Source organism: Fusarium solani (genome assembly GCF_023522795.1).
Source record: "Fusarium solani strain SB1 chromosome Unknown bctg00000007, whole genome shotgun sequence".
Lineage (NCBI taxonomy): Eukaryota > Fungi > Ascomycota > Sordariomycetes > Hypocreales > Nectriaceae > Fusarium > Fusarium solani.
In genome coordinates, this window is record NW_027072150.1 from 3,139,808 (window position 1) to 3,152,547 (window position 12,740).

General features: G+C 49.3%; 3 protein-coding genes across 3 annotated transcripts; 2 read left to right on the forward strand and 1 right to left on the reverse strand.

Moving 5' to 3' along the window:
- Nucleotides 1-1,648: 1,648 nt before the first annotated feature.
- Nucleotides 1,649-3,562, forward strand: MRS44_011950 (uncharacterized protein; the record flags this gene model as incomplete). The annotated part of the gene is made up of 5 exons (XM_065619932.1): nt 1,649-1,752; nt 1,822-2,072; nt 2,138-2,520; nt 2,846-2,901; nt 3,196-3,562. The coding sequence occupies 5 exons, from the start codon at nt 1,649-1,651 to the stop codon at nt 3,560-3,562; spliced, it is 1,161 nt and encodes a 386-aa protein (XP_065476004.1).
- Nucleotides 3,563-4,055: 493 nt separating this feature from the next.
- MRS44_011951 (uncharacterized protein) lies at nt 4,056-5,743 on the reverse strand (the record flags this gene model as incomplete). Its single annotated transcript, XM_065619933.1, has 3 exons — nt 4,056-5,158; nt 5,292-5,579; nt 5,629-5,743. The coding sequence occupies 3 exons, from the start codon at nt 5,741-5,743 to the stop codon at nt 4,056-4,058; spliced, it is 1,506 nt and encodes a 501-aa protein (XP_065476005.1).
- Nucleotides 5,744-9,708: 3,965 nt separating this feature from the next.
- MRS44_011952 (uncharacterized protein) lies at nt 9,709-12,139 on the forward strand (the record flags this gene model as incomplete). The annotated part of the gene is made up of 3 exons (XM_065619934.1): nt 9,709-10,945; nt 10,987-11,892; nt 11,946-12,139. The coding sequence occupies 3 exons, from the start codon at nt 9,709-9,711 to the stop codon at nt 12,137-12,139; spliced, it is 2,337 nt and encodes a 778-aa protein (XP_065476006.1).
- Between the last annotated feature and the right edge of the window lie 601 nt (nt 12,140-12,740).

Genomic DNA, 12,740 nt, shown 5'->3' on the forward strand with positions numbered 1-12,740 from the left:
TGAGGTCGTTTTAGATGTTTAGTGTTGTGTAGCTTGCTTGATATGCCCTAACTCTCCGAGTTCACCGCTCTTTATTTAACCGTTTTCTGAACCGGACTATTCAATTAAATGATTCGGGAGCAAAAAGGATGTCTTTGAAGTTAGCAAACGTTTTGCTTTGAGAGTTGGGGTTTGGTCCTCCCGATACTTCTCTGTGCCAGGGTAAGTAAGGTTATTCCGGATCCAACACACTCTTGTGACTTTCTTCGCTATCGCCGTCCTGTTCCGACTTGGAAATTCATTTGACCCAAAGGTTCCAGTAGTGGTAGGTCAACTTCATCATGCCCTAATTGTCGCAACCGAGCCGATTTTCGAACGCCGGCACCATCGGCTGGAACGCAAACTTCAACTCTGCTAGTCTATCAGATCCGAGATTATTGTCATTACGGGCAACGTATAACAGACTCAGGGAAAGGGCTGGACATTTAACTTCCTAGTCCGTGGTGCTGCTTTTCCCTTCATTTTGGTGGCTTTGGATGCTGACGAATGTTGTTGGCTGCGAAATCGGCTGTGAGGACGACTTGTGACGATTGCGAAGTCTCTTGTTCCGACGAGGAGGACATGGATGCCGCATCAGAATCACGGGTGGGTTGTGCTTTAGATGGATGTCGCGGTGGCATAGCTTGGATGTTGTGATGGGTCGATCTTATAATGGATGTTAATATAGAAGGAGTTGTCTTTTATCACGGGCATATAGCATTTCCAACCGTCATGTCTAACGTGGCTGCTAGAACAGCAGAATGGTATGCTATATAGCTTAGTTATGCCGTTAAGGGAAACCGTTGATCTGTTCCCCCGGAATTTCATCTGCCTCGCATAATCTAGTGCTAGTATAGCTAGGTAGACTCTCGCACGCCCCATGCCCCTCGGGAGTCTGTGGTCTTGGGCGTTAAATACACTCACTCACTTACTCACTCTTGCGTCTCAACAATTTGGCATGCGGAATGCCAAATCTGGAACAAACCGAGCCTCTTCGACCCAGCTACAAAAGCGGCTAGCATCTGCAATTCCCGGACGGCGTTTATAATCGGGGTTTCCTAGCAAATCATCACTCATCGGAGCTCTCGGGCATGAACTCTGGACTTCCTCTAAAGTCCGGACTACCTCGGCCACGGTCCCGAATCAGAGTGCGACACCGAGGACCAACATGTAACCGAATTAGCCACTGCAGGGACAACTTTCGCATTCACGCTCGCAGGCACTCTCATCAAATGCCAATAGCATCTTATGGCCAAAGTAACATTATCTCCCAGAATCAGTTTCGTATAGTGAAGCAAATTCTCGCCTATTACCGAAATAGCCTAATGCTAGAGGTAGCTGGTCTAAATACCTCGGACAGCATTATTCGGAGCCACCAACTGCTGAAAGAGTCCTATTCAGTCACAAGAAACTCCAATGTTGAACGATTCAGCATACGTGACGGCCATTTCCAGTCCGCAGCCTCGGCCCCTCGGTTCTCCACATGGCCGCCGATTGGTTCGGCTTCAATAAAAGATCACCGGGATATATAGATACCTAATAGACAGCCAACTCCTCTAATTTTCCCAGCAAGACTTTCAGCAATTTCGCACTCTGTTCAAAACCCATTGTCACTTCATCTTTATTTAGCATGGCTAATCAAGCTTTTCAGTACTACAGAATCACAACGCCGCGCGAATATGTCGCTCACGTGGAAATCAACCGACCCGAAAAGGCCAATGCCTTCATTGAGCCGTAAGTGGCCTTCTTCTGTTGGTGCAATTAATGGACAACTGAATCTCATGAATTATTTCTCGACGACAGCATGTGGCTTGAACTGAAGCAGGTATTTGATCACCTCGCCGACGACCCATGTGTACGTACCATCGTCTTCTCAGGGGCTGGGGATATGTCTTTTTGCAGTGGTCTCGATCTCCAAAACGCAGTCCAAGAGGGCTCTGTTTTCAACCCTCGACAAGAGGACATCGGAGATCCTGCCAGACGTGCATTCAAAGTGAGGAGGTGGGCGTTGCAATTCCAGGACTGTCTCACAAGTATCGAGCGATGCGAAAAGCGTAAGTTAGACACAAGTGCCCGCATTACTTATTTCCCATGCAACTACTTACTTTCGTTACCAAAGCCGTTATTTGCGTTATGCACGGAGTCTGCTTTGGTCTGGCCGTCGACATTGCGACTTGCACGGACCTGAGGATTTGCACTTCAGACTCAAAATTCAGCGTTAAAGAAGTCGACATTGGACTGGCAAGTGATGTTGCAACGCTGGCCCGCCTGCCAAAGATTGTTGGTTCATACGCGTGGGTGAAGGAAGTATGCTATACTGCCAGAGCGTTTGGAGCCGAGGAAGCACTGCGGGTCGGGTTCGTTAACGAGATCCTCCCGGAAAGGCAGAGGCAATCCAGAAGGCCATCGAACTGGCTGGAAATATTGCCAGCAAAAGCCCTCTCGCTGTCCAAGGAACCAAGAATTTTCTGGACTGGTGTCGGGATCATGACGTTCCATCAGGTGCGTATTCTTTGACTGAAAACGTACCATTATCGCGCATCTCGTGTTAACAAAATTCATTTAGGGCTCACGTACATGGCTGTTTGGAACGGTAGTGCGGCAAATACTAAAGATGTGCCATTGTCGTTGAAGGCAATCCGGGCAGGGGGTAACAAGACCCCACCATACGAGAAGTTGTGAGACTGCTTTGTGTCGTCTTTCTTAGTCCGTCTCCATACAAATGCCGAGTTTCTGTTCTGCCTGAGTAATCTTATTATCAAGATGGAGCATCATGCGATAAAGAGAGAAATTAACAGTCTAGAAATCCTACTGCAATAGCCTATAGTTACCTGATCGCTGCCGAGGGATGGGAGACTCCAACACCAAGCAAAGCACTGTCTTGTAAAGCCTAGCATGCTCGCCTTGGAGACCCTTGGCAAGTAACTACCGGCGCTGGTGGCGTCTGCGTATGGCCTTTTGAAAATCATAGGACATGCGAATCGGGCTCCCCCCAGGCTTGAGTCCTGGGGGTCCTCAGAAGCACCGTAGTAATCGTGGCGGCGCACGTCGAGGGCCAACCCCGCCTCAAATAAAGGCAAGAAGCTAATGGGGGAGTGCAGGTGTGCCTCATCTCCTATTTTGACTAGAAGCACTGTGTATTGTGACAACCTCCGGTCATGCTCCCTTTCAAGGTAGCGAGCCACATCCTCCCGCTCACGTCGGGCACCAAATGGCCCTCTACCCTCAGACAGAGACTGATCGTCGACGACCATATATAGCGCCCGAAAAGGATGTTCCGTCTAACAAGGCCAACTGGAGTAAAAGGTTGATGAAAACCCATGCCACTGCTATCATCAAGTGGATGACGGGCAAGAATAAAGGCGCCCATCAACAGGATCGCACGACCAGAATCAAGGCCCAAGCTCCCAGCATTAATCGCAGCAAGGACAGCCAAGATTCACGACGGAGTCTTTCTGCCAGCACGCCCCGAGGTAAGTCTCCCGGAGGCCATGACATCCAGGACCATGCAAATGGTTTGATGGTGATGGGAGAGAGTGAATGATGGAGTTTGACGCATCCCAACTAGCAAGTCTACATGTTGGCTGGTTACTATGCATCGCGTGGTTCTCAAGATATGGCTGTATCAACTCTTCAAGACCCAGCCTATTTGCCTTTTTTGTGAACTTGGTGACGCCTTCAAAGAACCAACCTCGAAAGCCCCAAATCAAAACTGTTCTGCTAGTTGACCTATGAACTAACTGATGGGTCGGGAGGACGTTAGAACCGCATAAAGCTGAGTCACGACCCTGACCGTCATATTCGAGCCATGGTCTGAAGAGCAGCGCAGGCATGTCTAGTCCCAAATGGTGGACCAGAACTGCGCAGAACAATACTACAACCAATCGGTACATCGACCCTTGCAGCTTGGCAAGACAGCAGACATCACGAGGTGAATATAGCAGCAATGCATGGACAAAATGAAGATTAGCGTTCAATGATGGTGTATTTGACCTCTCTATATCCTTCAGAAGCTGTAAATTAATGCCATTGACTGCTCAATACGGCCAGTTGAAGGACGTGGAAATATTGACAGAAAACGGCTCTGGCTCCGACAACGACTTTGCTCGCCCGAGGATAAACTCCAACTGCCTGAAAGCAGCTGCCGGAGCATATTGCGGTACCATGTGTCCACTCGTCTTGACCGTTGCCAGCGTGAAGCCTCTCTCAGAATGAACTGAGCCCTGAACACTACCGCCCGACCAATTGGGCACGTTCTTGTCATCGTTCGTAATGGACGGAAGCACGAACTCATCCTTGGGAGGCTTCTGGAAGCCTTGTTTGCCGTTCCACTTGAGTGCTTGGACTGCCAGCGCCGTCGCGTTTGGCTGGATGATATAGTCCGCAACGCCAGATCCGATGAGGACATTGCCCGTCTTCTCGATAAGTGTCTGAAGCTTCTTCTCATGCTCGACGGGGTCATAGTTATCGTTGTTGTCGATAAATACCGGGCCTGAACAAGACGCCCACTCCTTGGGCGCTGAAGGGGCATGGATGGCCTTGCGGACACCAGGAATGTTGAAGAATAGCGTTGCGCCAGGGGGGGTGTATTCAACAGAGGGAAATCCAAGAATATCCCATAGTACGGGGCATGTATCCAGGACATGGTAGACGTTGAAACATGGGTTTATGACGGTTTTGATGTCGTCAAAGTTGGCAATGATGTCGCATCCCTGGACTTGTGCGGGCTTCCAGGGCATCTTGGGCGGAGGGTAGGTTAGATGAGAGTCCAAGTACGCATCAAGCCCACAGTCCTTGTTGTTTTTGTCGAGAATCTTCTTATTCTTATCCGGAATGGCAAAGACACTTTCCCAATGGCGGAAGAAGCCTGGGAACGACGCATGGTCGAAGGCCAGCTTGTCGGAGTACGGCATCACAGGGTCGTAGTACAGAGCGCCGTGCACGTTAAAGTACGTCTTGTCCTTCTTGTCCAGCATGGCCGCGCCTACGTAGGGTACGTAAACGCCAGCGTAGCTTTCGCCTGTGACGTAAATCTTTTTGTTATGAAGGCCAAACGTGTCAACCAGCGTCTTCCAGAAGGTGAGGAATTGAGCTGCAGTATCTGCGTTGTTCTTGGCGGTGACGTGACCACTTGAAAAACCTGTGCCGATAGGATATTCCACCCTGAAGAGTTAGATACGGCCCAATCTGACGTCAATGCGAAGGCATACCAGATGACATTGGCTAGTTTGTGCCACGACCAAGCATTGGGCATGGGCTTGTAGGTTCCATACTTCCAGGAGAAGGGTCCGTTCTCTTGCGTAAGGCCTGGTAGTTGTCAGCCAAACTAAGTTCCAAACCAGACTTTGCAGACCTGCCTTCCAGAGACGAGCACCCGGGTCCTCCGTTGAACCAAATGACCACATCATCCTTGCCACTGGGATTGACGGTGGGGAAGAACCAGAAGAAGAATTTCGGGTCGTTGATGCCTGTTAGTTTTGGGTTTGCGGGCATCAAGCCAGCGTAGCTTTCGCCGACATCGAATGAGACTTCAGGGATGCCACTAGGAGATACATAGTAGGCTGAGAGATTAGCTCAAGACTTGGGGACATCGACTGCGATGCAACTTACGAGCCGACTTTGAGTTGAAATACTGGGAATGCGCTGGTTTGTATTGATCAATAGAGGCACCTTGGCAGAGGCTTGCCAGGCCGAAGACGGTAAAAAAGGTTGTCTTCCAGTGCATCTTGGAAACGGAAAGCGACGATGACCTATTGGCTCTGCAGATTCAGGACGGACATGAGTCTATTATATGTTGTCAATGCTCGTAAAAATATTCCCCATTCTTTCAATATCCGTACATAACTTCCTGATTCTTGCAAGTCGAACGATGATGCCGTCCGACTTAGCCGGGCGATCTCGTTACTTTCTCGTACATGCCCCTGTAATTTACTCCTGGGAACTTTTGATATGCACAAGTTCCGGAGGAGGCTACAAAAGTACACGACAATCACCTACTACGCGCAAAAGATAGCAAATCACAACCCTCACGCTGATACCGGATGTTCGGCACAGGGCTTATCTGCAAGGGTTCGCGGCCTTCCTCATTGAGTAGTTGCGGGGTCAAGAGCGGGACGATTACTTGACAGCTCGGGCATGACATCATTTCGGGTTAGATGGTCTTCTTGGTGATTGGCTGACTGACTATATTGTCCTGAGGTTTTGAAGAGAGCCCTTGAACACTCATTAATCATCGAACGGGACGTCGGGGGCTGGCACCCTTGGTGTTTCTTGGGGCTTATTCGGGATCATCCCCTGGCATCGACTATCAACGCCCGCCCTTGGCTATCTGGAGGCTTAAAGTGCCTGTAACCACCGAGAGGAGTCGCGAAAGAGACTCAAAGAAGACCTGTGACGGTAGTGCATCCTCTTGAGCAATAGATCGTGAACTGTAATTCCCCCGACGTAGATGCGGCGTGTACATGCGGCCCAGTCTAAAAGAGGTAAGGGATACGAATCAAGGGACGAAAAAGTACGATATAGTGACTTGTTTTGTGAGAAAGGAGGTGTAGTTATCAATTGAGAGGCTGGTAGCAACAACGTTGACACTAGCAAAAAGTGGTTGGGCTTATCCTCACCGTCACCCTATACTCGTGATTTTCTAAATCCCCTGTCGGTCATTTTGGGCCTTCGACATCTCTAACTCTAGCTCTCTTTGGAAGCTAAAAGCTTAATCCGCTCTGGAATAATGATGCCTCAACCATGGCCACCCAATATGAAGTTATTAGCAAATGGCATCGGAACCCAATATCGTAAATCTCACAACCTCAACGGTGAAAAACAAGCCAATACCCGAGTATCCCAAAGGCTTTTTGTTATGCACTACTCCGGACGAGAATCTCCGATTAGTTCTAAACGGTAGTGATGGGACTGGCTTCTCTGCTTCCGGCTTGAAAAGTGGAAGAACTCACCAGACTTTTGTTCCCATTCAATACGACGCTGTTGTTCCGTGCATGCACATGTGAAAGAAGCTTTGCCGTACCTTTGATGCTTTCTATCGGCAAAGCAGCTCACCATCTTAACCACTGATCATGACTTTATAAGATCGTCTATTGCCATAAAAATAGCAGCGCGGACCCAGATTCAAGTGACATCAAGATTATACCAAACGAACAGGCAGAGCCCTTACCTCACCTGGATCATGGAAAAGACGACACGTTGACAGCAAGATGGATCTATCCAACGTGGAGAGAGGCGTTTCACTCATGCATACCCTAATACCTAATGTGGTATAACAATGATCATGGTCTGGTCTTCTGGCTTAGTTATCCCATCAAGGGCCGGGCTTCAACTATAATAAAGAACATAGTATCAACCCATCATAGGTTCAATAGACATGCTACAAGCGAGAAGAAAATTTCACAACCAGTCATCAGGGTGCACGAAATCGAGAGGCTCGAATTACGGGCACACTACCGACCCTACTATCAGGCGGTCAGATGTTATGTCGCATTTGCTACACGAGGTTTTTGCTGGCTACAAAACAAGACACCCAGACAAGGTCGTGTAAAGATCCTTAGCGCCACCACAGCAAGAAGCAACCAGATCTAAGCACACATGGATGTTCGCGCCAAGATGTACTCAACCAAACTTTAATTGGAGATCGGTTCAGCATCTCTCTGACCTTGGATGGAGGAAGTGGTGCAACAGCAGGATAACAGAAACATGGTTTGAGTATGGAATTGCCAGGCAGCAGGCGCCAAAGGCGCATCAGGGTGAGTTTTTGGTTATACGGGTCCTCAAAGTATCAGTATAAAAGAAAGCCTAGCAACAAGGGGGCGGTTGTTTTGAGTGAAGGGGTCCGGATTATGGTGTGTGGCGGTATTTTGTTTTAACATCGTCATGTATTAATAATTGCGTCTTTTGTTGTTGTGGCTGATGACCTCTTTTGGACTCGTCATTGAAGATAACAAAAATGGCCCAGGGTATCGCTACACGGGATGGACCTGTGTAGCCTCGTTACGCTATTACCTCATCAAAAACCTTCCGTTTATATACAGAGCGGTGACTGATTCCGCAAGATTCTAGGGGTGATCGAGTTTAAGTGTCCAATGCTTTCTCCTGACCTGATTTTATGCCATGGTGAAGGAAAATCATAATCTCATGAAATCATTAAGAGCGCGCTTCGTTCCCGGTCGATTTGATTCTTGAAAGTATTGTACCATAATTGAAAACTCTTTAACTTGTTTCTACGCCGTGCAAGAGCTGTTCTGCGCGGTTTCATGGGTTCCTATGGGGAGGGGCCCTGAGTCATGCATGAACATTACAGTCACAAGTACATGACTTGCAAGCCAGAATTTCAACGTTAAATTTTTTTTATTAAATATTCACGCCCCCCGAGTGATTAAACTTGTCTTAATATTTATTTTAGTCTTCTTTTGATAGTTTTTGTAGTCCCAGATACTCGATTTCCGACTTCTCCTTGTGGGAAAGATGGGTGTCTTTGCCTCACCTCTACCATCACAAGGAGCTCAGGATCTTTGCAAGGGATCCATATTCAATCACAGGAACCATTAAATTGCTATGTAAAGACTATCTAATTTAATCTAGAGTGTGAATCCGTTTTCATTACAAGATCGTACTTGTTTTTCTAACTTCAGATGCCCCTCTGGTTGCGTTGCACAATCGATGCACCAAGCGTTTACAGCAACTCAGGATTTCCACGGCGCTTCCACTTATCCCCATGATATCCCCAAAAACTCTCCATTCTTTGTCTCGTATCAATCCTCCGAGTAAGTGATCAGATAGTTTTGCGAGCATGAGATAGCTTCCTGACTTTAACTGGTGATAGGTGGGGTTTATCGCTCACACCACTATACCTCAGGACTGTTGCCATCTGAGCGGGTTCTCGTCGAAATTCTGACACTTTTGTGAAAGAAACCACTTTATTCTATTTTGATTGCCTGTAACTGATGTGGACAAGTCAAGCTTATCACGCCCTCTTCTTGTCTTATGGAAGCCCTCAGCCATAATCCACGCCAGAGGAACAACTCAGGGTTTCAGAGCCACTCTATGTTACCGTCATTAAAATCATTAGAAGAAGAATCTCAGCCTTAGTCTTTCATAGGAGAACTCTTTACGAGGTCTAGATGACTGGGAAGGAGTTGAAAAAACATGTAGTTCTTGGCGCATCTACACAGGAACACCCAATTACAAGTGGCAATGCAGGAAAACACAGCAATAGGGAGAACTCTGACTTGCGGAATCAACGTGTTATGGTTACACCAAACAGGATCGACTCAATTTTACGCGCCGAAACATGATTCGACCAAGGTTCGGCGAATATCATCGGGCACCATCAAGCGGATCCCCGAAGCATGCAGTGAGATTCAGTCATCGGGGACCAAGTAGTGGATCCACCAAGTATGTCGTGAGATTTAGCTAATAGGGATTAACTAAAAGACCGTATCTCTCTAAGAAGTAGTTATTGACGGCGTAGACCTCAGCTCAATTTTCTCAGTCTTCAACAACGTCTACCAGAGATCAGGAGCAATGGCACACCAACCCGGTGGTCTATCCCAACAAACAACCTGTTCAATCACCTCCTTACCTTGTGAAATCGTCAATTTCATCGCTGATCACCTCGACCAAGCCGATATCAAATGCCTCCTCCAGACATGCCGAAACCTCGCCCCGACTGTGACGTCAACAATGATGCGGCGCGACATTGATGACGGGATATACAACTCTCTGTCCTGGGCCTGCTACTTTGGTGACGTGAACATCGGGAGACGGTGTTTGGAGATGGGTGCTTCCCCAGACGCCGCCTTTCTCCTTGATCCAGACCAGCGTCTTCTTCCCTTCCAGAAAAAACCAAATTGGCCTGACACATACGAGCGTGGCTTGACCGGCTACTCCTACGAAGTCACAGTTCATCCGACCAAGAAACTCGGCCGCATCCCGCTATTCTATCAGTCCGAGTGCTCATCCTGCAGTGCCCTCAGCCTGGCGACCAGGAGAGATCATGTTGAGATGGTCAAGCTCCTGCTCGGCTACGGCGCCAAAGTTATCGAGAGACGTCGCCCAGGTACCGAGCCATATGACTTCCCCACCCGCCATCTATCCGAGTGGCATGGGTTCCAGGGGGCAGGCGAAAACTACTCGCACGAGGCCGTCATAAGCCATGTCCGATCTATTGAGGCGGCAGAGGCGTTGCTGGGAGCCGGCGCGGCAAAACATATCAACCATACAGGCGCAGACGGATATACGCCACTGGAGACACTTCTCTCCTCCTGCAGCATATACAGTAACAGCCTCCGGCCCGGTTTAACGGAAACCCAGCTTCATGCGCTCGTAGAGTTGTTTCTCCAGAATGGGGCCAAGACAGCCCAGGTGAACCGAAACACCGGCTGTATGACCGGCGCTCTTGCCACCGGTTACCTGAGTGTTGTCAAGCTCATCCTCGAACATTCCCCGGATGTGATGGACCCAGCACAACACAGACAGATCCTTAGCCTGGTAGTCAGCACAAGTGATCTTTTCGACTATGGAGATCGCTGTCCCATCGACCGTGACAGGCTTTTTGGTGTACTACTCGATGCTGGCGTTTCCCCAAACACGTCTCTTGATGATGACGGGCCTCTCTTGCACACCACTCTCCAACTCGGTAGATATCGGGCAGCTCAAATGCTTCTGGACAGAGGGGCCGACCCAAACTTCACCAGTGCCTCGACCGTCAGCCCTATAACGAAGGTCCTGTGTCAATGTGCGGGGCCAACTGACTTTGAAAACGAGTTCATCATTCCCCTTGTGCGTGCCGGCGCTGATGTCGACCAACCCTCTCTGCGACCTGGGGGCTTCACCCCCCTGATGTTTGCAGCTTCCGACATGGTTTCGGACAGGATCTTTCAGGACCTCCTTGCTCTTGGGGCTGACCGCGGAGCCGTTCGTCGACTTTCTCCAGAGTATCCTCCAACCTCGGTTGTACAGTGCCTGCTGCTGGGATCCCCCCAACAAACTTCGACTGGGATGGCATCGAGCACAACAGCTCTCTCCAGGCGACTTTTCAACCACTGCACAATGACCACGAGGCTGAGGCCACCACCGACTCATTCTGGTGGGATCGACGCTGCACCAAGTTTACCTCTCTTTTTGCCAATACAGAGCCTCCAGAGTTTTACACACCTGACGGGCGGCACTATCTCCACTGGGCCATCGATAACCTCTACTACACGAACCTAGAATGGGCGGTAGACATGCTTCTCCCAACCTATTGCGCGAATCTACGGCGTTCGGACGACGAATGCCCTTTTTGGAGGCTCTTTAGCGTCACAAGAGTTGAGAAGTACCTTGCCTTTGGCACTTTGTATCAGACGCTCCGCATCGCAGAGAAGCTGGTCAACCAGGGTATATCTCCGAAGGGAACCGAGGCAGACGAGACGATTCTCCACCGGGTGTGTCGCCTCTACCAGGGCATGCCCGACCGTGCAGTTCTGGAAAAGGCACTCAGCCTCGGACACCGTCTCGACTTTGGCGGAGACCTGACGGACATGGTCAGAGAGTGGACCGACCAGCTGCACGCAAAGATGAGCGACAGGTTCACCTCGACGACACGCAGCTGGACGCGTGTGCCCAAGCCGAAGCACCTGGGCCGATATATGAACTGTCGGCTTCGCATTATTGCCTTCATTGTTGAGCTATTTATGAGACAGGGCGTCGATCTGTATGCTGAGGATGGGGGTGGCAAGACGGCTTTCGAGGGTATCACGGATAACCGGATATTGGAATGGATTCCGAAGGAGCTGAGAGACTTGGAGAAAGAGGTAGAGATCAAGTCTAAGAGAGCCATCTCCCCCTCGAACCTATGTACCAGTCACGGTCCCGAGTCCCCCATAAGTTATGAGACGGCAGTGGAAGACTAAGGATCTAGAGTAATGTGTTTTTCATAGTATTTAGCTGCATTCAATATCAGCGTGGTAAGCTTCCCTGCATGGCGAATCGCCGCCTCGACCGCCCTGGTGTTGGTGATTGCCTCAGAGACGTCTCCGATAACGATATGAAGTCGTTTGGGATATTCCATTTGGATTGGCTTCAACTTTTGATCATTGAGGCCGACCGCGACGACATGCGATACTTTGGATGAAAGCAGCAATTTTCGGACAATTGCAAGGCCAATGCCATTTCCAGCACCCGTTATGATTCTGAAAATACCATGTTAGCCAGGTCCTGCACAGAGGGGCTACAGCAAGAGAGCTTTGGTAGAAAAACATGCATCACTTGATCAGCCATGATGAAATCCGCGTCGAGATTGTCTTGTGGGATGGCTCTGAATTGGCTTGATTCACCAGATCGGAATGTTTTCGGTCTACATTGTCAGCGGTGTCTTATAAGGTTCTCATTACGAAAGCGTCAACTCAACCTTTGTCCAATACCGGTGAGTGCCTATCAGCAAGCTAGCATCGCCGCAACGGAGTCCGAAGCGGGCTCAACTGGACTTGACTGCGCAATCCGAGTAAGGAACCGTCAAATATTGGCCACAGTGGCGTAAGGTAAGCTGAGAAGCCACCACCTTCTCCTCCGATCCGAGACGGCGTACAGTATGTAGGTCAACCACTGCTTGGTCCGATCCAGGTTAGCTGGGCGAAGTAGGCTGCGTTGTTCAGTCAATTTACCTTGCCTCACCAACGAACGAACACGAGACAACGAGTTTCCGCAACGGTTTGAAAGCCTTTCGAAACGAGGAC